The sequence below is a fragment of the Molothrus aeneus genome, chromosome 16 (assembly GCF_037042795.1).
Source record: "Molothrus aeneus isolate 106 chromosome 16, BPBGC_Maene_1.0, whole genome shotgun sequence".
Lineage (NCBI taxonomy): Eukaryota > Metazoa > Chordata > Aves > Passeriformes > Icteridae > Molothrus > Molothrus aeneus.
In genome coordinates, this window is record NC_089661.1 from 9,733,386 (window position 1) to 9,759,645 (window position 26,260).

Genomic DNA, 26,260 nt, shown 5'->3' on the forward strand with positions numbered 1-26,260 from the left:
CCCCAAAAAGTGCAAATCTTTTCTGTAGGAATATGTATATTGGGAAAAAAAAGGGTATCCCAAAACATGACTCATAGTGAAATGGAGCAAGATCTCTAACTGAGAGGAGCTTCACAAATCTCCAGCAACAACTTTCATACTTTCTTTCACACTTTTTATATTTGTAAAGTGAGGTAACCTGTTCTTTTAAGAACTAGACACAAGTCTGTGATTTGATTACAAAAGTGATTGTAAAGGCCACTACAGTTTCTACTGTAGGATTCACCAGATTACTCAGAAAGCAAAAACATCTGTCAGCAGGTCAGCCCAAAATATTTTAGTCATACCAATAAATAATACCATATTTTAGCTACTGGCAGCCAATTGTATTATTCTTTCATTCCTGAAGTTTCCCATGGCACCAATGAATGGAACTTTGCATCTTACTTTGGTACAGTGTCTCATATTTTAGCAAAGCTAACCTTATTTTATTTAATTTGGTTTTTTGCCTTCAAAATGTGATCTCTGCTTCAAGAGGCTTTTTAGAGAAAGTCTCAAAAACATCACCCTTACATAAACATCAGCAAAATACTTAAACAAGCAGCAAGAAAAAAGCTTGTAACTGGCTAATTTGATTAGTCTTCATTTTGAATCAGTTTGAATGCTGCTTAAACAGCAGAAATAACAGCATTGTTATACATTATCAGGTCATAAAAAATGTATTTTCACTTAGCTGCAGCTTTGCTGAAAACAGCCAGGAGTTAGTACAGCTCTCCCCTGGCAATAGCTGCAAACACAGAGTTTACACAGGGTTTATTCTGCTCTAAGTCCCCTGTGTCCCACAGCCCTAACATCACTGGAGGTGATGGATTTGTACTGCTTTCTGTGAGAATTTCTTTTCATGTTGAACAGATTCCATGGCTGAGAAGTTTTGCTGTGCAGGGTAAGACTCCTGCTACTGTCAGTGAAATCCCTGATCAATTCTTCTCCCTTCCTGTCAGGATGGATGGACTGAAATGCCAAACCCCCTGATACTCCTGCAGACAGATGGGTCAAAGAGCTGAGGTCCAGCACAGGTAGGTGAGGTGGGAGCTGCCAGGGGCTCATTTCAGAGCCCATCCCAGCAGGGTGAAATGGTTGGGTTCGTTTGGGTTCCCTGACTCACCGGGCCTGCCTGCTCCGCTCTGTCCGTCGGGGTTTTCACAGCAGCACCTTTGGCAGGCTCCATCCGTCTGTCTGTCTGTGCGGCCCCCAGGTAGTCTGGTGGTGGCAGGACAACTTCCCCCTTCTCCACAAGGTTCACAGAGCTAACACTTCGGATTGGTGCAGGGCTGCAAGACACAACCCAACAAATTCTCAGATGCCACCAGAATCCACCTTGCGCTTCTCTGCAGCACCAGGACAGCTCAGAAGTGCAGGAAGTGAATAATGGTGCAGTGTCCTGGGGTCAGGGGGACTCTGAGTTAAGGCTCTTCCAAAGCTACTCCTTGGCTCTGACCATTAAAACATGTTATTAACATAATTAAGGCATTGTACTACACACTATTAGAGAGTATTTACTGTACACATTACTGAACTTTAAAGAACGTGAGCACAAAAATAACATTTTAAATAAATGTTAGTGAAGATCTGGGCATTTCTGCAAGTGCCACCCAAAATGTTACCTTGGCACTGGGGCAAAGGCTTTTTCTTCTGCTGATTCATCCAGTGGTCTGGTGTATGATGATGGAAACCATCCTTTTCTGTAAAGGGAAAGGTCTTTTATATCATATAAAATTGGAAAGATCTTTCAAAATACAACAGTAGAGCAAACAGATTTAACTTTTGGAGAAACCAATTTCTGATGATGCCAAATTAGTGTGTAAAACCAAATATGTGCAGAGATTCTTCCTTAGAGGGAAACCCCAAGTCTCTAGTCAGTGATAGCCAGTAAAAAAGGTGGAAAACCATTTACTAATATCTGCTACCATAATTTGGTAAGACACACTTTTACTTCATGTTCAAGGTGGGTAATGATTATCTTACAGTCTGGTTGAGTCGTGCTCCCCATAGAGCCAGCCATCCTTTTCCTCAGCCACCAGCAGGGTGATGACATCCCCCTGGGCAAAGCTGAGCAATGTCTTGTTGTTTCCAGCAGTGTGAGGGAAGATTGTCTTCACTTTTTGCCTTTTCATTATATTCAATCCCGTGGCAACAGAAGTTGAACGTGATAAACTGGCATCATCTGAATTCTCTGTCAAAAAAAGAAAAAAAAAGAGACACACAAATGAATACAATTAGTAATCTGAGAGGAAAAAAATAAAAGAAAACTCAAGTGAAAATGGAGACTTTGTACTTAGACACCTCTCACTGCCAATTTTTCTTATCACCATGAAGTTCTTAACTGCATATGCCTTTATATGCACACACCCAGCATAATAAAGTGGAACCAACAGGCAGAAAAAGTTCTGTGAGTTTTAACTGCCTACCTCTTTCCTCTTTTGGAATGAAAAGTGCTAAACAATCACACCTGTAAAAGACCTTTGAAAATTTTCCCTTCTGAAAAATGGAACCGTGTATAAAATCTAACTTTCAAATGTGCCTCAGCACTCAGCTTCAGCATTGAGAAGACTTGCAGATACTCAGCACTTTCTGGACACCAGATGTTTATCAGAAAAAATATAAAAGAGGGCTTAAAACTATGTTATTTGACTATTTTTAAGGAAGAAATGCTGGAATTTCTATTACACATTAAAGAGTTCTGTATTTCTTATCCTGTGGTCTAGGCCTAGTTGTTTCCCATATCACAGAAAGTAGAAAAATCAATATATTAGACACTTGGGAAGCAAATCTTATTAGTATTTTAAATTTCAGGAAAAGAACTACAAGACTGTGTGCCTCTTGTCCCACCCATGTGCATTTCTCCCTTACTGCTACATCCTCTTAAAGTGAGGCAGAGTGAGACTGTCAGTGGTTGGTTGTACTCTGAAACACTCAGATGTATCCTGTTAAAATCATGGAATGCCTTCTGCTGATAACATTTCAAGCCATGACAGCAATTAAGTTGGGTTAATCAGTGACACACAGAAAGTAATTAAAATAGAAATTACTTATCCTGACCTGCATTTAACACATCTCTCTCCCGTTGGCTAAATGATATAAATCCTTTGTAAAGACCATTTCCTACTCTTCTATACATCCTGAAATTCACATCATCGTGGTAGCAGAGCAGCCCTGAGGTAATTTTGAACACTGCAGGATGTCATTCACACTTACCCAGTTTGCAGGACACTCACCTGCTGAGTGGTTCAGTTTTTCAGAAGGTGCTTTGGGAGCTGTTGCAGGATTGTTGAACATATCCACGAGTGGGCTGGTGTACGCCCTGCCTGTGGGGGCTGGGGGCACTTTGGATGCATTTTCTTGAGGATAAAAATCATTCCCAATCTGGAGCCACAAAAACAGCAGTATCACTATACTGAGGGAACAGCAACAACTTTTTTGCAAGATTAAATTCTAGAGAGCAATGCTTAAATATTATTCCTAAAGGATACACACGTAAACATGACATAAAGCCCACATGTTCCTATGGAATTGGATCAAAGGTTGGTAAGAGGCTTGATAAACACTTGCTAGTAGGAAGGCTACAATAGCCTTTTTTCTGCAAATAGCATGATGATCTCCAGATTTTTCTTGTTTAGAAGTTTAATCTTTTAGAAATTCAACAACTAATGATGACACAGCATACAAACCAGCAGAAATGAGAATTTCACCTGTACTCCAGTAAGCCAATAATCATGACAGGAAGAAGGAAAGAAAATAGAAAATAACGTTTTTTTTAAGTTTACTTTGAACTACTGGGTATGTAATTACTATTACTTATGGACAAGAATGTAGGAAATGGAATGGCTGGAACAAAAGTGCTTCAGGAGAAGCCCTGGGCACCCAGCTGAGAACTGAGCCTTGCTTGGACACGTGCTCCTCCCTTCTCTGCTGTGTATTTTCCCCATAGCAGAGCTTCAGCTTAGTGATCTTGGCTCCATAGCCAAGCCCAGCACATTCCAGCTGAGATACACCATGCTGAGGTCCAGCAGAACCCCTTGAAGCCTCTCCACCCCCGTGAGGAGCAGCTTACCAGGGTGTTTCTCTTCACCATCGGTGAGGGCTGCGGCGTCCCCGAGACCGGCGTGGAGCCGGGCGTCCTGATTTCATCTATCATCATTCTGACTTTTTCAGGCACTTTAGTGGCATCACTACAGATTTCCTCCCACCCAGGCAGCTTGGATTTTAGGAAGTCTGCACACTGCATCCAAATTAAAAGGTACTTGTCAAAGATAGGCTTTGTCATAAAATTGCACAGATCTACTGGATAACTTTCATTATACCAAAATGTTTACACCAGCAAAATGGAAGTACTTTCTAAGATTCTTCTAAGGAATACCTCTGAAACAAACAAGTTGTTGTAAAAATATCTCTTTTGCAGGGTCAGATATTGGAAATACCTGATCAGTCCATGTGTTTTTTTCTTAATACATGATTTAAAAAAATTCACAGTAACCCTTGATTTTTGCTACAGTACATTTCATAGAATAGTGTATTGTAAACATTTTCTGTGAACTGGGCACACTTGTCTGGCACTTCAGTTGTTCTTAGCTATTTCTGACAGTCTGGTCTACATGCTGCAGGAAACGCTCAGTGCTCCTGTGTGCCTGGATTTCAGGAGTTTCATTTCTGTTAATGCTCACAGCACTGACCTGAACGTGGTAGAAGTGCATGTGCTGGGTAAAGCTGCAGTGCTTGTCAACGAGAAAACAGAACCTTCTTTTCTCTTCAAGGAGAGCTTCTCTGCAGCCTTCTGCAATAAATCTCTGAATATCACTTTGTCGAGAGCTCACGGTTTCCAAGTACTGAGGGAGAAAGGGAAAACAAGAATCACATAGAGCCTCTGAGTTTTATTTGATGCTCTATCCAATTAGTTAAGTAAACTCTAAAAGCCTTAGAAAAGCTTTTGGAAAAGGCAGGGTGGGATAGGGTGGCTCTGCTTCTGAGTCCCTCTCTTTTCCTGCACAGATCTGACTTCCCTGATCTCATCAGGTGAATTTACATTGTCCCTACAGGCAATTAGCAGCCTATTTAGGGGTTGTGAGGGGGGTGTGTGTTCAAATTAGAGTAATGACCTTTGTCTGCACCACCACAGCTCCATTTATTCACACAAAGCTGGGATGAATCTCTGCTTCATTTAGGAGGGGGGGATATGAGTTACTAAAAAGACTGAACTATATTTATCTGAGATTATGAGGATTCATTAAATGCTAATCCTTGAACTCAGACCCAGAACCTTCAAAAAACTCTCAACTCTTATGAAAGCAGGTTAAAAGATAGGCAGTAAGAAACAGGAGCCACTGTTACCTACACTTACTGTACTGGGTTATACACAGAGATTTCTTGGAAAATTAAAATAGATATGGAGAAAAAATATATAAACTAGCACGAAGTACAAGTGTCATGCAAGTAAAAATATCTATGGCAAGTATTTTCAGAGAGACACACGACAATCAGAATCTGATTTACTAATTTTAAAACAGTTTCCCTTCAGTGTCTTGCCATTTCAGATTTCACCTCAAGATGGCAATGCTGGATTAAGGGCAGTAGGAAAGGCAGTAACACAAGTTGGCACTGCCTAGTTAGGGAAATGACTCTATAGCAAATTACTACTGAATTTGCATCGTTTAGCTGGCTCCCTGTGTAGAGCTCTGCATAAAGGTGCAGTTACAGATCAATTATTGGTCAAGGGATGAAATCTAGGAACCAGAAGTCTCTGAATATGTACACTGGAGCAGTGAGAGCTCAATTGCAGCTGCAGTACAAACTCCAGGAGTGCCTTAGCACACACCAGCTTTGAGGAACCATTAACTTTTTCTGTTGACCAGTTCTCATACAGAGAAAGACACAAATAAGAGACACTGCACTGACCTCCATTTCTTTGTGCTCATACTTCGTTACATTTCGTGCTCCTTGGCTTTTCCTTCTGATTTTTTTCAGCTCAGCTTGAGACTTCTCTAAAGAATCCAGTTTGCTTCTGTGTTCAGTTTGGTACCTTTTTAAAGTTGCCTGCAAACAAAGCATTTACATCATCTCATAATGCACTCAGCCCTGTATCTGGGTAAGGGACTGAAAAGCTTGACTGTGATCTCAGATATTGCTCACACACCCCAAATGACTTCAGCAACTGCTGTAGTTTTATAAGGAGCTATGAAGCCATACAGGGGTTCCCTTTTAAACCTAAATTAAGCATGAAAATTTTGGCCATCTTTATATATATAAAGTGCATTTCTATTAAAGTTTGTATCAATTAATTCTTGGCAAACAACATCTAAAAGAATTCTTTGACTAGCAAGAGACAAATAAAATAGGAGTTTTAGAATTGAATGTACTTACAGTCATATATTTTACATCCAGGTCTGTTTTCTTCTCCAGTTCAGATATAATTTCTTTATGAAATTTTTTGAACTTTAAAAACAAATGAATTAAGGGTTATTAAAAATTGGCAAAAGTAGTTTATAATTTCACAAGCAAAATGAATTAGAAGGAATTATTTAACTTACACTCTCCTCTAGACTGTCATTAAGTTTCTTGTGTGTTCTTGAGATTTCTACCAGAACTTGGCCTGTTGATAAACATACAACTATATTGGTTTCTTTCTTAGACTTCTGAAGTTAGTTAACAAAGAGCAGTAAAATACATTTAACTAAATACTCATTAATGGCTATATTAAGAGGGTGAGGAAATTTCTTGTTCATCACAGCAGCTGAAATGAATAATTAACTCTGGCCACAGACAAACCAAGCAGTACATAAGTGATAGAGGAATAACTAATCATGCATTGTTATGCAAAAGGGCCCTGGAGTGCCAGGAAATGCTTCCTTCTCTCCAGAGCAGCTCCTGTTGCTTTAGTTAACAGCCTCTTTTCTGCCAAGCCAGAGAATAGCACACAAGTTGTTAATACCCAAATAGCTGCTATCCATTTCATAGTCTGAAAACTAAACTTCAATATTTATTAAGTTACTGCACCTTCAGAGTCAACAAAGCAACCTTTCAGTTCCCTCACTGCACACCTGCTAAAACAGACCTGCTCCACACAGGAATTCCCACCTGTGCTGCATTAACCAACAGCCAAGGCAAAGCAGATTCCTCAGCACCCTCACAGCAGACCCTGAATATCCCATTCTGCTCAGACTAAGCACAAACTCACAGAGCCCAGTCAGGACTGTGAGCAGCTGAAAGCTGAACTGTTCCATTTTGCTTCAGGAGGATACAGAGGCACCATCTCTCCATCTCTGGGTGTGGCTGTACGTGCAAAGCAGTGAGAGCCAGGGCTGGTGCTGCCCTGCCTGTGCCAGCCACACCACCCTGCCTGCTGCTCACAGCCACGTCAGCCCCACGCCCTTCTGTGCCCTGGCACGGGCACACAGACAGTGCCAGCCCTGTCTGGGAGCTGGCAGCACTGTGAGGAGAGCAGCTGAAGGAAGGGCCCAGTTTGCACCCAGGTCAGAGCAGGCACAGCTCCCAGCTCCTGACCAGGGGCTGCTGCCAGAACTGGAACTGCTGGCACCGTGATCAGATCCACAGACTGGGCTGCATGTGGAAGCCTTCACTAGGGATGTGTTTTCCTGGCACTCCATTTGCATGGCAGGACTGGCAGGTTCAGTTTGACAGCTGGTTCCTGGCACACCTCCTCCAGTGATCCTTGTATCCCTCAATCACCCTTGCAGCTGTCCCAGCTGGATTTGCCACAGGTACCTGCAGTTGTGCTGTCCTTGTGCATAGGCAGGGCTGCAGTGACCACAGTTCTGTAATTCCTGCACATCACTGGCAGTCACTGCATGGGACTGTGTGTCCCTCCTATTTGCCATCTTGTGCAATTCTTGTTTCCTTTTTTTGAGTTAAAATAGAAAGGATGCATTAAGTGCTCAACACACTGAAAAGATGACAATAATTTCAAAAATTGGCTCAATAAATGAATGTCAGAACTCTTCATGAGAACTTTCTCATCTTCTTTCTCATCTGCACAGACATCCAAGCCTGTCTCCCCAGAGAGCAGGTTGGTGACTTGGTAACCTTCTCAAGCAGAAGCATCCCCATGTCCTTGGATGTGTTACCACCTTTCTTCCTTCTAATTTGTCATTCTCCTGTTACATCATCTCAAAATCTTCACTTCTTTGACATGAGGACCACATCTCTTCTGAAGCAGCGTGACACAGCAGATTTTCAACTAAATCTTATAAAATGTGGGTCTGCATTGTTGTTTATGGGGAAAGAGGAAACACACGTGTCTCTCCTGGCTTTTCAGGAACCCCTCTTCCTGCTCCAGTGCCCACCCCTACCTCTCTCTGCACAACAGACTGCAGGACACTTAGAGGAAAGAATTGGGATGCAGTGAGAACAGACAGCCCCTTGACTAGCAAGAAAAGGGATTCACAGTCACAGAGACAGAGGAGTGCTTTTTATTATTTTTTTTAATATTTATAGTTTTTCTAAGTTCTGTACAGCCCACAGAGTGCTGTGGTTTTTTTGTTTATATTTAAAGTTGCTGGTGACTACAGCAATATAAATACTATGAGAAGTGAGAGGTGCTATAGTAATTAGTTGCTCACATGCAACAGGAAAGTAAATACAATTAGTTACACAAACACTTGAAGTAACGGAGGTGAGCAGTGTTATTTTAAGGATCCAGAAGTGAATGCACTTTGTTTCACCAACTCAACTCAAAAGATACATTTTAGACTGTAATGGGCTTTTAAAGTTAGAAGAGTTTTGTGAATACTTATCTACGACTTAAAAAGGAAAATGTTGATAAAAGAAAGCAGGAAAAGTTATCAAGAAATACAAACAAAATTACAAAGTTTGTTTGGTTTTGCATCACAGACTAGAGAGCTGTTTGGGAAGCTGTTTTGTTGCATCTATATTTTCTATTGAGAAACTAATACAGACTAGAATTTCATTAATGATGTTGTGTTTGTTACAAAAAAACCCAAAACAACCACGAGTCCAGAAGGTGCAACAGTCATTTCTCCATATACAGCATCCCCTGAGCAAGAAAAATCCTTGAAAGGCTGTCATGCCCAGGAGATAAAAGCCAAGGAAAGCAATTTCCCTCAGAAATATTCATTGTAAGGCCAGGACTTCTGCAGAAGTTACACTTCAACCTCACTGTTTGCTCTGCCTGATTGTTCAGGTTATTTACCTTTTCACCTTGTGTTGACTGTTCTTGTGAAGTCTAAAAGAATTTGTTCAAGTTAGAAACAAAAATGGAACTCAATCAATAGAGTTCTGTCATAGAAATAAGTATCAACAGCCACCTGCAAAATCACTTAAACTTTTAAATACCAAATAGCTACATTAGAATCAATAAAAGTATTAACCACATCAACTTACTTGAAATATAATTCAATCTTGTTTTATTAAGAGGAGGTTGCTCTTGAAAAAATTCAAGTCTCTTAATAGTGAGACTTTTTTAGATGTCTGGGAAGAGGTAAAATGCTTAATTATATCACTCATTTACCTCCTGTTGTCCTGTTTTGTATTCAGGGCAGGTTGATTACCTTTGTGACTTAGAGATGAAGCCACATAATTATTTCTATTAAACAAGAGAATGAAAGGCTGAGTCAAAGCTGCACATGGAGACAGCCCAGTCCAAGTGTGCTGTTAGCTGCTATTGCTGGCAAGATGCTCTTTTCTCCAGGTCACCCTCTGCCCAGAAAAAAGGCATTTATGACATGGGAAAGTTAGAAACAAAGTCCTTTGAAAACTGTAGCCCCCAGGAGGTAGTAAAATAGGAAGTTTCAAAGGAATACAGTGTAACAAATAAATATGATTGAACCAAACATCTGCCAAGCTTCAAACATGTTAAATTTATCATTCTGTGATAGGAAGGATTTAACTGTGCAAGAGATGCTTCAATGAAACCAAAAGGTTTAATGGAATTTAAGATATGAAGGAAGAAAATCACAAAGAAGGATAAAATAATACAAAACTTGCCCAGCTCTAACTGCACTTTTCTTCTGATACAGTTTGTCCAGAATGCTTTAACACACTCCCCCCATCTGTAGAATTAACAGTAATATGCACATAAATCACTAGGACTAGGTCAAGGCTGCCTTTCCTCACTGCATGGGCAAACACGGAATAGGAGTTCAGGAGTGAATCTCCCTGTAATTCATTTCACAAAATGGCATTGACACATGACCATTCAGTGCCATTTTGTGAAGGTGACTGCAGAAGGTGAAGGAGAGGAGAAAAAAATAAAGAATAATCAAGAAAAGGGGAAGAGATTTTAAAGTAAAGTATTTTAAGTCCACACTACATGCTAGCTGTAATACCCTGAGGCAGCTAAAGCCATACATACATAAAATAAAAATAGAAGTAAGGAGAACTTCACATTCTAAATGGCATTCTGAGATTAATTTTAAAATATGCAGAGTTCTCATTAAGGCTGTGAACAACACAAATGTTTCTGTGATATAACAAGCAAATAAGTGAGTTAATTTAAAACAGATTAAGGGTTAAGGGAAATAAGTAATTACTTCCCAGTCTCATTGATACAGAAGAGATAAACAGTCCTGCAAGATGTCCAAGTAGTGTTAGTATCTTGCTTCCACATCGAGACAGAAGCAGTAAGTGATAAATAAGATTGTGCAGGACACTGGTGTTAATTTTGTGGGCTGGGCACTGGTGGTGTTTGAACTGATGAACTCCCAGTGCTCCACTTGCTCCTTCCCACAGGACTTCCCTGCTGAGCTCCTGAAAAATGTATTCTAGCCCATGCTGACTTCTTAAGTGTCTTTGACCACAATCAAATTTTCATCTGATTCAAGGGAAAGAACCCCAAATGACACAACCGAAAACAGCCTAAAACTTCAGCCTCTGTTTTTATCCAGTCAAATTATTCTTTCCAGTTATACCACAGCCAACACACTTGGCCAGGAGTCCACAGCTGCTTTACCCAGCACAGAGAACTTTCTAGGCACAAGATACATCTGTAGGACCAAAGGGGACTTCTAGCATTTTACTTTTAGAGTAACTGCTGTACACTAAGTTCTGTCCTTCCCAAATATTAGCTTTATTTGCAATGTACACGTTTGCCTGTACATATATAACCTCCCCATACAAGTGCCTGTCTGTTTCTCACTGACACATACTTGGCAATGATCTCTTGAGCATTTCCCTGTCATTAGGTTACACATTGCTCTCAGCATGGCAAATAGAATCAAAGAATCCTCTTATTCAAAGATCCTTTTCCCATTTCATAATTAAGCAAACAATGAAGGGATAGAGCACTGTTCACTTCTATTCTAGTAGCCTAGCACCTCTTATGATATCATTTCCTTTTGTAGCCCAGGATCAGAACTATATATAGTCACCCTTTTCTTGTCCTAAACCTTCATTGATGATCATGTGAAATAGTTTAGGACCACATAACAAAGGACTTTCCCAGTACAGAAGACAGAATTTTAATTACTTGAATTAAAATTATTATTTTTCTTTAGAACTCTGGGATATTTAAATATTAAAAGAGACAGAATACTGCTGAGCTCTTTATACCTTAGAAAGTCAATGCCTGTTTATAAGCCATATTCAGTTAGACCTGAGGATCAACTTGCTTTTTAAATATACTTTACCAAGACTAAAATTAATGCCAAATTCTTTCAGCTGGACAAAGGTGACTTTAGAAAGAACTACACAGTTCATACTATAAAGTGGGCAGTGAACTGTAATTCCTACATAAGGCTAGGCAAGAGTGAATACTTATGAGATTAACAAAACCATTTTGATTTCCAGTTACTCAGAGTTTGTTCTTGGGGTGATGCTCCTATTTTCCTGTTTGAAATGGAACAAAAACATTAACTCACATTGTATTCTAAAGAGGAATGTGACTTTTCTGCAGATTCAGCAAAGTTCAGTCTGCAGTCTAGTTCCCCCATTTCTCACAAGATGTTTTGATCTCTTAGTCAAAAAAAATTCAGAGATTAGAATTTTTTTAAACATACTATATCATTGAACAGATGATAATCAACATGAAATATTCAGCTTGTCTCAGACGATTGGTAAGCACAGAAACTAAATTTTAATGTTAAAAAAAAAGGAAAGGAAAAGTATATGCCATGTAAATAATGCATGAAAAATTACAAACTTGTTTTTCCACCTGTTACTCTATTACTAATATATATGAAGTATGCTGCAGGCATTTCTGTTATTATTTTTTTTACCCAAACATATAAACCATTAAAGTTTGTATGTCAGGGACTCATGTTTCATAGGCCCTTGGAGGCCCTGTGTACCTCAGCTTTTCATACCTGAGCTGCAGTGGTGTGCAGGGACTGGTAATTTCACACAAGGCAGGTGAAAAGAAAATAAGTTACAATAGAGCCACAAGCCTGAACTTGCCTGGATGAAACCCTGCTGGTTTGAGGCAGATTAGTTAAGGAAGATCATACAAGAGAGATAATCCCTGTTCTACAGCAGGGATGGAACAAACAAATCATGCTAACCAGCAAAAACTGAAGTTTTTATGGGTTTCCAGTACCAGAGAGGGTAAATATTTAAGTCATCATTATAAATGTTACATGAAATGCAATAGACCACAAGGAATCACTGCAACTTTCATTACAGCATTTTGGAGCTGCCACTGAGTTTCACTGTCTTAGCAGTGACCAAAAAAACCCCAACCCAAAAAACCCCACATCAAAATTGAGTCTAAAGTTTTGATAAAATTCTCTTACTCACAAGTCCAAGACAATTGGTTTGGTTCCCTGCCCTGCCCCATGGGACTGTTAGTGACATCTACAATGGGTACTGGATTATTTTTTTGGTTGAGAAATAATTCAGCAGGAAGAGCTGACTGTACAGACTAAATATATCCTTTCACTACAGGATTTACAAGCTAGCTACCAATATGACGTTATTTTCCTCACAAAGTTGTCATTTACTTTCCATTTTTCCCCTCACTGAGAGCACAAGAAGTACATTTTCTCAACACAGGCTTATTTCACCTGGGGCTGGTGGCGAGGAAAGGCTGGGACTGCTCAGCATCCTTAGAGATGTGGGAGAGAACAACCTCCTGCCCCAAAGGAGCCCCCGGGGATGGAGCTGGGTTTGGGGGGTTCAGGCTGGGGGAGAACACACCTGGAGTCACTGTGGGCCAGCCCCACCTGGGCACAGCCCAGCAAACACAGCATGGACACACAGGTGAGCTCCAGGGCAGCACCAGAGACGTGAGTGGGGCTCAGGTGAAATGTACCTGTTCCAGCACAGTGAGAATGCTTTGGGGAGTCCCTTCACTATTTCCTCAGGCCTTTGAGGCACAGCAGGAAGCCAGCAAGCCTCGCTCATTGCAGGTGTTTGGAATATGCATTTTCCCCGGAGGGTGTGTGCTCAGGACAGCATCAGGGGTTTCTGAGCTGAAGCCCAGAGTCAGGGCACACAGGCAGGTGCTCTCCCAGCTGCAGCTGCCCAGACACCAGTCCTGGTGCCAGCACCACCACACAGCCACCCTGACAGGTCAGGGCTGCTGGAGTGTTACACCCCAGCTTGTCACTGACTAAAACCAGGAGAATCAGCTTTGGTTTGGAGGGTGCAGTAAGACTGGGGCAGGTGGGGAGTAAAATATTAAAACTGACAGAAAAATGTAACCTATTCTCTAACTTAACATGAAAAAATAGCTGGGATAATATCACTGAAATCCTATTAGTATCTGTCTTTCTTTTCTCTAGTGCTACTGCAATCTTTACCAAAGGCCTTGTGTATTTTCATATTCTGCTTCCTCCCATCAGCCATTTCTAGAAACCGAAAATGTGTAACTTATCTGGAAGTCTTCATAACAAAATTTACAACGCTATAATTGTATACAGAGCAAACTTTTTTTGGGTAGTTCTGTAAGAACAAATTGCAGTATCTGTTTCTAGACACATTCTTTATGTTCAGCAACAAACCCACCTCTCATTCACTGTGCTTCTTGAATGCCTCATTTCTGGTTTATATTCCAGCAGGGAACTATTACAGAGCTTACACCCAAGACTGGCTCATCTCCTTCCACCTTTCTTTTAGCAGACTGGAGGTTTGTATAACACAAGCCTGGAATGTTACTGTATAACTGGAAGATACAAAACCTTATTCCTGTAAAACCCCACAAATACTTTGTATTTCCCTTTCAAGACAGCTCTCTGTGTAGTTTCCTTTTATAGCACAGGAATAGAGTGGCTTCTTCATATGAAATTCCATTATAAATATAGCAGAATACTCTTTTATTAATGCTCCATAGGAAAAGCTGGCCTGATTCTAATTACTGAAACTGCAGCCTCTAAGCTGGTTCCCCAGAAGTTTCCACCAGATGAGGTGCTAAAGGTTCTGCAGTTGCTGGCACACTTCACTCTCCTTTCTGCCCAGCACAATCATTCCAGAGGCAGCACACTGGCATGCAGGGATGGCGCGGATGCAGTGAGGTGGGCAGGATGTCAGATCTCTCCTCTCCAGAGTGCCCGGTGTCATCTTTCTAAGTGAAACAGGATTCCAGCTGACAGGGTCAATGTATATGTGTTAAAGCCAGCAACTCTCCTCCCTCCCCTTTTTATTTTAATGGGAGCTGAGCTAGCATCATTCATCCTAAACCACGGGATTTTTCTCCTTTTCTGCCTGATTTTCTGACTAGTGAGAGTGAAACAAGTTGACAGTTGTGGACAAAGTTGTGGAGACCTTTAAAACTGACAGGCAAAAGTCTTTTATGAATGTGTTCAAATCCTATCTTTTAACCTGAAGAACAGTCTGTTCTTTTGTGCTTGAGAGGAACATCAAGTTCAGGGCTCACCCTCTGTCAGGAAAGAATTCCACTTCTTCTGTGCACCATGAGAAGTTTGGGGTTTTCTCCCCTCCTCTCTCTGTTGTAGCAGTCACAAGACAAAGAGCAATCTTTTACTTCAATAGTTGCTTCTCTGGATAATTTGTAGTGTTTTTAAATTCTTCTGAAAGGAAACCAAATTTTCCCAAATTCTTACATTTTAGACTGCAGATGAGCATAAGCTCTTGCATACCTGTTTCCAATTAAGTTTTAACACAATGCAACTATAAAAAACAAGCCTGTAAACCAGAGTAATCTTTAAATAAATTATCAGTCTTGGTTAGATTAGGAGAGGCTTTTGTCTTCTCTGATTGTTCCATTAACATACTGATCTTCTGCAATTTAGTTCCATTGATCAAAACCATGCAATGAAATATTTTTTCTTTCTTCTTCTATTTGGACAAGCAATTAATGGTTTACACTCCTTAATTCTTGAGCAACAAGCTCTGGGTACAGATCCATAATGTAATTGTGGGTGACTGCTGTAGATACCGTTGCTACACAACAAACTGAGTGGGACTTTACACCCACACTATAAAATGAGATGTAGCTACAATAACTGTCAGGTGCTGGAGAAGATCGTTGGGAAGATAGGAGAAGCAGAATTCCATAGGCAAGCAGGAAAGAACTTCCCAATTCCTTGTCCAAGTGAAGCCTACAGAGACAGCCCATGTTACTAGAGGAGATTTTATTTACATTATAAGCACTAAAAATTGATGTGACAAAGCCAGACAAGCCTTTGTGTTTTGGGCAAGACAAAACCAATCAGCAACATGTGAAAGTTACTATTTTAACACTGTAGTGAAGTGTCTGTGTGAAATTGATTTATTTATTTTATTGCATTATTGAAACACAGCATTTTGTGCTGGTGTGGTAGGCTGAAATTTGAATAGTATGAAACCTTAACATTTTTAAACATGCAATTTCTTGTTTTCTATCTTTTGTTCCTAGAGGGATTTCCAAAAGGTGCCTAGGAAAAGAGGTATGCAAATTTCAGATTGCAGAATAGCTTGAAGCATATAAATTCAGATTCTGTTCTTTTAATGCTCATTGCTAAGTCTGAGGGACTACAAGCTCAGAGATTTAGGGAAATACAAAATTAGAAAAAATGTTGACTCAATTAACTCATCTCTTATTCATAAGGATTGTGTTATGACTGCAGCACATTCTTCTACTTCCTCAATTTGCTTAAATTATTCTGTATTAAAATAATGCAGAGAGCTTCAACCAGACTTGAAAGACAGAGATACTTAGTACAAAAGCTCTGAATCAGCTGGAATATCCAGATTTCCTCTTCATTCTCATTTCCCTCTTCTGCTCCAATCTCATTCAACAGAAGAAAGGATTTCTGGCATTGTTACCTGATTTTTTTTCCCAGGACTTCTCCAGCATCTCTGCTTTCCACACTCTGCTTCAAAAAATCTCCTTTATTTCTATTCTGTTTCTGTTTGTCCCCTGCTGTGGGGCTGGTGTCCCTTTTACTGTCTCATGTCAGAGGCCCATGTTCTGTGTTTCCTTGTGGGGAGGAAGGATTGGCTGTGGTTTGATACCAATCTTTACATCACATTGGCAGTGAATGCACTGTAGGTCACCCAGCAGGTTTGGATTTGAACTGTGAAACCACCTCTAATTTGGCAGAGATAACAGAACTATTATGCATGACAGAGCTGCCAGTGGTCAACCACTTGTTTTTTGGCAGGTCTAAAGGAATTCCTGGATCAGATTTGCACTGGGGGCTGCAGCAGCTGCCCTGGAGTTAGAATGGGCAAAGTTTGATCTGTCCTTATGCACCCCATACTGCTCAGCATGCACTGCAATAATATTTTAATAATTAAAACACCAAAGTGTACAGTAAATACTTTTCTTCTCAAGCAGATACTTTTAGAGACACCTGGGTGTATCATATTTCTTTGGTAAATAGTCTAATATTGTAGCCCAGCTCCAGAACTTGTAAGACTTTTTCTTGAAAATGCAAATGATCTGTCACAGACTCCTAACCACATTATCCTGCCTTTTCCAGCATTCATTGACTTTCCTTATCGCTAAATTAAGTATTCCATCAGAAAGTGTGTTGGAAGAAATCCAGGGTTGCTGTTTGCCTTAAGAAGAATAGATTTTTCTGTGGTAACAGTTAAAGCAGCAGGTGAACAGAAAGCAGGGAAGAAGGTCATGTTGTCTCAATATGGTATTACAAATTTTGAAAAAGATTTGTACTTGCAGGATGGAATTCATAGTTAAACAAAAATACGTTTTCAATCATAATTCTGTGTTGTCCCAAATAAGGAAAACCAGCTATTTTCAGAAGTTGGCAGAAGATTACCCAATAATAATATTTCCAAATAAGCAATGTCCCACAGCAACGAGTCATAGATCAGTCACTTCCATGCATCTGACCAACTGCTTGATTGCAAAAACTGTAATTGTGCCTTTTCTGCCATTTCATAAGACTCTGCACAGCCATTTCTTTTAACTGTTCTATAGTTTGACAGCAGCAGCTCTGCTTTCTGTAAACAGCCTGCAAAGCAAACAGAGGAGCTGCAGTCGGGACTGTTTGCTCTGCCCTGTTTGCTGTTCCACCACTCCCAGCCCTCAGCACTCACCCACAGGTGCTGTCAGAGCAAACCATGAAAATGCAGCAGCCACACAGAAACCAGTGCCCACCTTTCAACAGGGCTTTGCCCCCTTAATTCTACTTCTCCAGAGATATGAAAAAAAAAATTGCTAAACCCATCCATGGTAATCAGCTGAATTAACAAACTACAGTGAGCTACAGGAGGAGATCCATCACGGGAAGGGTCCGACATTGCCCAAAATCAAAAGTTCAGAGGCAAGACACATCATCAAGTTATTTTTGTCAAACAGCAAATGAAGGCATTCAACAAATGCTTATTCTTTGCAGTGTATAGGTCCCAGTTCTTTGCTTTGCAGTGACATGAGAATCTTTTGTCAGAAATATCACAAATACTTTGTACTCCCTTGCCCAGTGTTGTAATTATGCTGCTCAGCCTACGGAAGTGAAGTTGTCAAGGTCAAGTGCTGCTGCTGATCTTTCAAATATTCAGAAATTATTTTCAGAGAGTACAGAACTTGAAGTGGATTTATATTAATGTAAAATTAATCTGTCTTTGAGTCTACAGTTTCTCTTTCAAAAGCTCAAGTAGAAAATAAATATAAATGCACCTGAGAACTTTTAGTGATACACTTGATCAAAAGTAGTGAAGTAAAACTGAACCCTTCACAATGACACTCAACCAGAAAATTGTTTTAGTGTAGAACTGCTGTTCTACATGAGGACTTCTCATACCAATATTCTGTTGCAAAAGTATTTCAACATTCACCTCTGCACTAAAAATCAAGATATATGTTTTTTGGTACTTACTTTAGAATTATATGAGCCTAAAAACACATGCTTTTGAATGCATATGAAGATATATTCACCAAAGGAGGGGAAAAAGAGCTAAATTTGTCAAAACATTGTGTCTTGAGAAATAATATGCCTTAAAGGCATCTAATCCCTTCCATCCATGTTATATAAAAGTAGAACATACTTTAACTGATCCTTATCTACTTCACATTTGTTCTGTGAGCTGCCAGCAGGAAAGCAAAACTAAAGGTTATACTTTGGAGTAATTTAAAATGAGTTTTCACTTACCTAATTCTTTAGAAACTGGAGAATCTGCTGATATGTCCCCAATCTTTGCAAGGCTATCATAATATGCTCTTCCAGCCACTACCATACCTGGGGTGAGTGAAAAAAAACACAACTGTTAAAAAAAATCAAAATATCTTCAATTTTCATTAATGTATGATCCTATGAAGTCTTGTCATCCAGAGTCCCTGTGCTCCCTGCTGATCTGTGAAACCAGGAAACAAAGCCAGAACTCCAGAATACATTAATGAAATTTCAGCCTGTTATTTAGCTCCAACTTCCCTGCATACCCACAGGCAACCAGCATCCAGTGGGAGGGCTTAGCCATAAGCCATTGGTCAGGACACAGCAAAGTTCCTTGGCACAGAGGAAACTGTTGGAAAAACCCAAACTGCAATCCCAAACCTCCCAAAAGTGCTGAGCCAGAGCAGGGAGCTGGGAAATGGCAACTGGCCATGACAGCAGGGATCTGCAGCTGTCCCAGGAGCCCCTCAGAAACAAATCATCCTTTCTCTCTAAAGCTGGCTGCCACAGGAACCAATGGTATAGACCACGAGGGTTCAGTGATTCCCAGGAATCATTTCCTGGTCAGGGCTGATTTAAACCCACAGCCAGTGTCACTGGGATGAACACAGAAATGTGGGGATTGGAGCTGCAGGGAGGCCAGTGGGAGAAACATCTCACACAGGGAACGGATCCACAGTGGCTGCTGTGCCTCTTCAGTGCCTAGAACTGATCTGCACACCACAAAGAAAAGAAGGAACAAGGACAAACTGGCAAGCTTTAATGTGAAAAATAACTTAGTGAAGTTATTTGTCACAATTTTCTTGTAGTAATACATTCTTGATCTAAAGTGAAAGTCAAGCAGACTCTTGCTATTGACTCTTAAGGTGCTTTTTTTTCCTGAGAGGAATATAATTGCCAATTACAGGTCTGTATTTTATAGTTTTTACTAGCAAGGTGACATCTTTGGTTGCATAACAGTATATTCACTGAGAAGCCTGAAAATTTTCCAAATCAAACAAAGATTCTTTTTGAGGCTGTTGCATTAGAAAGGGTGATTTCTGTCTAAGCTCTGTCTCACAGGTGCTCTGTATTCAAACTTTCTGAGCAGAAGAATTATCCTGGTGCTACTGGTGGAGCATTGTGCCACCTGCACAAGAGGATTTGATGCCAGTCCAACTCTTCCTATCTGTGTTTTCTCAAGACAGCCCCAAGTCACTCTTTTCTCCTAATACAAGCACTTAAAAAGGAAGGAAATGTGTGATTTTCTCTGTGCTAACCAAGCTAAATCAAGAGCCCTGCTTGTAAAGTCCCTTCACCAGCACTATGGAATATAAATTATTTCTGCAGAAAGGGAAGGGTTTTTGACCTTTTGTCCTCAAAGTGTAGAAAAATACATTATAAACATATCTGGAGTTCTTTTAAGTTTTATGTTCTTTGTCAGCATACTCCAACTTTTTTAGAAAGCTGCAGAGTGTTTGATTAGCAACAGAGTATTTGCTCCTTGTTTCAGATCTATTTACCCCACTCAGAGCTGATGGTAAAAAGATGACCAATTTATGAGAGTCCAAAGATGACTTTGCAACAGTTGTTGCAACACTGTAAATATTCATTTGAAATTAAGCATTCATGCTAGATATGCCTTATCAGCTAGGCTTGAAGGCAGATCTAAGAGCCCAAATGTAACATATCAACAGCAAAGTGTGTGAAAAGCAGCAACTGGTATAGAGACATTTCAAATGAATATGAAAACACTGTTATTCCTTCTGGTACTACCTGTAATTCCTAAGGTCAGGTACTAGGTAACCACATGTTAATCCATCACGTTAAGCACTGCCACAATTAAGTCAACATTTCCCTCTTTTCATCTCCAGCAGGCTTTGGTTTTATCTTTTTCTCAAGCCAGGTCTAAAATTTGCATGAAGAGAGATTTCAATGTCTGGCTAAGCACAACTTCTTCAGGATCCCATTTCTCAGAGGACTGATGTGCCACAGGCTTGAGTGAGGCAAAATTAGAGAGATTTTACATGGTTTTAATATGGTATCAAGCAGTTTGACAGGTCTGCATGGGAAATGGAGCAGGCTCTGACAGGTCCCAGAGTGCAGGCTCTGGGAGTCTGGAGCCCAGTCCTGGAAAGCCCTAGTTAGATTGTTTCTGTGAAGTCAATTCTATTCTAAAATGTTTGAGAGACTGGTCCTTAGATTCAAATTAAAATTCATTCTGATTTTGACTCAATGAAAAAGATACCATCAGGATTAGTATGGACAGCAACAAAAACAAATCAATCCACTCCTGTAACTTGAACTAATTCACATTGTTCTGTACTCAGGGTTACTTAAGTAGTGACGTGTGTAGGTGAGCAGGAACAGATCTAAGAATGTGAAATATCTCTGGAAGGTATTTTCAGAGAAAAAAAAAATAACACCTAATTTACATAACTTTGGTTTTTTTAAAATTCTTATTTCAATGTGAGTTACTCAAAGCCACTTTCAGTTTATTTTGCAGGAACTCTGTGCCTAAGTGTTTGTGATGCAACTTCTCCAGGACAGTGGAAAAACCCCAAAAGGCTGGAGAGAAGGTGCCTATATTTGTATATTTGTGCTTGTTACTTAGGGTTTTTTTGCTCTTAATTAAACACATCCAAAGTTCAACTTGGGAATTAAGCCTATATACACAACCCTCATATCCAATATGTCCATTTCAATGGGAATTAAACATTCTTTCTAAAGGTAGCACCTGGAAAACTTACCATTAACAGCTTTTTCATAATTCTTCCCCAGATTTATTAAATTCCTCAGCCCGGGATTGAACTGTTCCATAACATTCTAGTGAAAGGAAACAGAATTTGTGTTATAACCAAGGCAATTCCACAGTGGGTGTCAGTATTAACCTCAGTGTCACCCAAGGCTAGTTCACAACTGAGAAGGCCATGGATGGATGAAAATTGGAGGATTTGAGAGACACAGGAAAACAAAGGATGGAAGGGAGAAGAAACGGAGCATTTAATATCAACAAATGGGAAAAAAAAGTTCAACTATTGCAACAGGGGGTAACAAGGAGTCTGGCTGTTTATAATACAAAAGGATATGAAGTGTGTGATCAAAGCTTGTGCAAGAACATCTTTTATGGTAGGTGATGTTGGAATGAGAGAAAAACCTTTATCCACTAATTGTTTTATAAATTCAGACAACCTTCTGACAGTGGTTCAAGATTTGATTTCTAAACTTAAAAAAATGCTAGAAAAGAAAAGAAAAATTTCACCAGATGTCTTGTTCACATTCTTTGTGGTTTCTGTGTTACAGATGCATTTAGGGAAATTAGCCATTTTGGTATTTTTTGCTGTGTTTTTTGTTTGTTTGAAATTTGTGCAAAGCCATGGTTTTTTTTCAGAAAGAAAATGAAAATGATGACCTTATTTAAATAGAAGGGGGGGAAAAAAAATCCACTGCAGCTGCTTTCACTGTCAAATACAATTATTGGCTGAAACAACCAGAATCTGAAATCCAGCAGCTCCAGGCAGGACTGTTCTCATTCCTAGCAAATTCTACAACCTGCAGATTCTGGACCTCCTTTCCCCAGAATCTTCCTAACAAATCTATGGCTCTGGCATTACTCTGTGAAATTATACTGGCATGAAAAGAAGAAGATGATGAGATTCCTGTAGACACCATTCAGTCATTCTTACTATTTTTATGGCAATACTTTTATGACACCACTCCCTGCTGTTCACACAGCAGAACTGTCAGGTTCAAGGAATTCAAAACAGATGCTTTCTGTTTACAGGAAATACAAGACTCAAGACAGGTGAAATACTATCAAGCTTTTGTCTGTTCTACTCCTAACAGAATGAAAATATTTATGTTTAGTACACAGGTGGACCCAAAAAGAACAGCAATACTGTCACATTTGTCTGTTTTTCAGGCAAGGCCATGCAGACAGAATTCTATCATTTTTCAAAGACAGCACTATACCTGGATTCTGCTGAACATAAAAAGTGAAGGATTAACTCCAATAACACTTTAACAGTAAAAATATAGGTATTTTAAAAATATATAAAACTATTAGATTCCAATACTAGAATAGCATAAATTACATCAAAAGCAGCCACAGAACAACAATACCTGGCCTCACTGCCTTTGTGTACAAATTAAATGCAACTGGGATTGTTTTCTGGTCTGTCCCATTAAACTCTCACCCACCCAAATGCAATCGCTGCAAACAAACCAGCTATTGTCCCCAGGCCCTTGATTTGTGTTAACTCACAAACCACATCCAGAAATCATTTGGGAAAGCTGTTTCAGGTGGAGCCAACAATGCCAAGGGCTACTCTAACAACTGAACAGGATGGATATTCAGGCTCTGGTGTCTGGGAACATCCCTCCTCCTGCCCCAGCTCTGGAATTTGCTGTCAGTGTTGCTGCTGTGGCTGCTGCTCTCCTCCTTGCTGAGGCACTCTGACTGTGAGACACTTGTTCCAAGGAGCAAGTTGTTTCTTCCTATTCCAACTTTTTGCTATTTCTTCCCAGCTGTGTACTAAAGACGGGTGTCTGTTGACTTACATGGAGTCAGTGAATCACAAGGAAAAAAATAAAAAAGATGAATTAGGGGATTGTTTCAGGATAAAGAGTCCTGTATGTTCAAGGATATGGGGAAAAAAAAGATGTATCATGATGGTGTGTGTCCATGGCAAGGAAGAATCTCAATGCCACCTTGAATTGCCACTCTATACTGAAAATAATCCTGAAAGATTCTGCCTATGCTAACTCTGTTCCTCAAAACAAAAAATTACAGAGTAAAACCCCTTATTGCCACCTACCCCAAAATTCTGAGAATAACGTGATAATTATTGGCCTTGAAGTACTGATTTTTGGAATGACTGTCTGAAGCATTCAGGGGTAAAGATTCCAGTTTCCCTGACATCTTCGAATTCAGATTTCAAACCAGTGATTGTCAGTTGTTTTCATTCAGGAGGAAGTGAACAAAGCCCAATAAAATTACCCTTAACAGCTCCTCTCTCTGCAACAGCCCCCAGAGCTCTTGTTTTTCATTAGACCTCTTGACCCAGAGCAGGGATTTGTGTACAGCAGACACAGAGCACGCTCTGCAGACACAGCAGCTCCAGTGGAACACAGAGGGAGAGCTCCAGGACATCACATCTGCTCAAGGTGCATAAAACCACTGGGAAAGGTGAAGAAACAGTTCACAGGCAGTGCCTGCAGCAGCTGGAAGGAGCACAGCTCATGGATCTTTTCTCCTGCAGCCCAGGCAGGCTCTGGAAGGGTTTCAGGCCACAGAGGTTGATTGTCAGCAGAGCCAGACCCTGGATGTGAACGCCCCAGGAACGGCAAAAACCTCGGCATGGAAATTCCCCTTTGGAATCTTGGTTTCCCAGTTTGGTTTATGGGGATCAGCTGATCCTCCCAGCACTGGGCAAGGCTCATCTCAATCAAGTGTTTGTGTTCAATAGAAAAACTGAACTCTCCCTGACGCCCCTGCCACGTCTCCAAGATGACCTGATGAAATAATTCTCAGATTATTTCCCTTTCATGCATTAGGAAAAAAGCATAATATGTGATCTTTTTCCTTTCTATTGAAGCAAACAAAAAACCTGGCCATGCTTCTAGTGGTCCTTCAGTACAGTTAACCACAGGTAAGCACTGGCTGTCTTTGAAGTCCAGGAGAAGTATCTAGAGCACTTTATCAAAAAGGGAAAATGTCACAGGCAACTCCCTCTTCAGAATGAGCTATAGATTTGATATTACCAAGAAATTTCAGATAAATTAAAATTACTGTAGTATTTTATTCAACTTCAGAAGTTATAGGGGACAAGTGCAACTCCAATCAATTTGTACAGCTACTTTTTCTTACCTTGTCTTACAGTTTTATAGCTTCTCTTTTAGTCCAAAGAAAAGGTCACAGAAATGAGTGGGACTGAACACCAGTGCAAAATTTCAAGTCACACAATAGTCAGATCTCAAAACTTCTCAAAAAGGAGGACAGAGGAACAGAGAAAAATTTCTCATCAGGAGAACAATGAACTGTCAATGAATTGTCAAAAGTGTCAGAAAATAACAGTATTTTTATCTTCCTTGGTGTACAAGGACATGCAAATAAAACCTTTGTCTTAATCCAAATAAACATCATAAAGTGAGAGAGAGCTTGGGAGGGATAAAGTGGTTCACAACACATCATCTGCCCATGGAGTGAGGCACACAAACAGGGCCTCCTAATTGTGAATCGTGTGTCCTATATTCCAGTGACACACTACCTCTCATGAACAGAATAATTAACGAGAAGAGGAGGCCCATGATCAGATCCTACAGCTTTCTATTATTTAGGATGAATGGAAATAAAGGGAAACATTTACAAAACAGGCAACTGGAAACATCTTTTATGCAGAGATCTTCAGAGCTGGCAAAAGCGACCTTCCAAGGGAAAAAAGCACAAGAGAAATTTATTCTGGTGGTTTGAGTCATTAAATCCTCAGAGAATCTGTTGTAAGGGTTGCTGTGTTCCTTCCACCACATAAAACCAGAGTGAGTTATCCAGCCTGGTAGCAGGGAGCTGGCTGAAGAGGAAGAAGCCCTGAATTTCCACTTGTTGTGTGTGGGTATTAAACCTTCCGCAGTTCCTGACAGTCACATAAACAAGGCTAATCTTCAAACCAAATGACAGCCATTGTAAAAGTGCCTTCCTGTAAATGCTCAGCTTTGCTTTTTACTTAAAGACACACCTCACTGAACAATGGCTCAGCAGGTATGAACACAACTAAACAATGCATAGACTCCCTGCAGTTCCGAGTTTACATCCTGCAGGCACTCTTGCAAGAGTGAATAACAAAGAATTTGGGTAGAATTCTGAAATTAGAAAAGTACCAGAGGAGCAGATCTTGATGTCTACATCACTCCTATTACCATCACTATAGCTATTCATAGCTAAACTCTGTATAACTACTGGTGATTTGGTTTAAATTGTTATTTCTCAATTTGAAAATGAGTAAATTTTTTAAGAAGTCTCTAGTGTGGCCACACTATGTCTGAGACTTCCCCCCGTTGAGAAGATTCAAAAGGTGTAGAAAAAGGAAATAATACTGTGCTCTACTGTACTTGAAGCATTTTATACATTACATCTCCTCCTTTTACCTCCTGAAATTCATAATGCAGTTTTCAGAAGGGCACAGTTGAGCGCTCAGCACATCTCATGTTAAGATATCCCATTTGTATGTTAGTTTAATATTTTAAAACAGGTTTAACAGAATGGAAAAGACTAAATCAAGATGTGTTTATTCAAAAAGACTAATTCTTATGACTAATTATTAGTCGTCTTGGTGGAACATTTCTTCTTTAAGAGAAACATTAATACATCATCCATCAGGGTGTTTCAAATACAAACCTTTCCAGGTTATGAACACATGCCCAAGGATAGACCTCAAGTAGGCATAACTCTAAATAAGGGCAGAAGAGATAATTTATACCGAGGAAGAACTGGATTTTATACAAACTCCCAAAGGCTCCTCTTCCTCCAAGTCAGATTTATAATGCAGGGATGCAAAGCAACAGCCTGACTGCAGCTTGTGCTGGGACCATAGGTGAATTTGAAGTTTGATACATAAATCCAGTAGCTTAATATAACTGTGAGTCTTTTTAAAATACAGAAACATGGAATTTAGGACTTTAAACTGAATTTATCAGATCTATTTCTGTGATAAAACAACATAGCCAACCAAAATAATTCTCAATGCCTCTGGGGAGCACAAAGTGGT

The 26,260-nt window shown here is 40.0% G+C and overlaps 1 protein-coding gene across 1 annotated transcript in view; it reads right to left on the reverse strand.

Moving 5' to 3' along the window:
• Nucleotides 1–26,260, reverse strand: part of BAIAP2L1 (BAR/IMD domain containing adaptor protein 2 like 1) — a 32,530-nt gene that overhangs the window by 3,008 nt on the left and 3,262 nt on the right. Inside the window, exons 2-12 of the mRNA XM_066560973.1 lie at nucleotides 21,248–21,323; nucleotides 18,498–18,584; nucleotides 6,561–6,622; nucleotides 6,394–6,465; nucleotides 5,929–6,066; nucleotides 4,710–4,862; nucleotides 4,091–4,258; nucleotides 3,255–3,402; nucleotides 2,005–2,212; nucleotides 1,644–1,721; nucleotides 1,145–1,310 (exon numbers count right to left, since the gene is read on the reverse strand). Coding sequence (XP_066417070.1) covers nucleotides 1,145–1,310; nucleotides 1,644–1,721; nucleotides 2,005–2,212; nucleotides 3,255–3,402; nucleotides 4,091–4,258; nucleotides 4,710–4,862; nucleotides 5,929–6,066; nucleotides 6,394–6,465; nucleotides 6,561–6,622; nucleotides 18,498–18,584; nucleotides 21,248–21,323 — 1,356 coding nt within the window. The remainder of the gene's footprint in view (nucleotides 1–1,144; nucleotides 1,311–1,643; nucleotides 1,722–2,004; nucleotides 2,213–3,254; nucleotides 3,403–4,090; nucleotides 4,259–4,709; nucleotides 4,863–5,928; nucleotides 6,067–6,393; nucleotides 6,466–6,560; nucleotides 6,623–18,497; nucleotides 18,585–21,247; nucleotides 21,324–26,260) is intronic.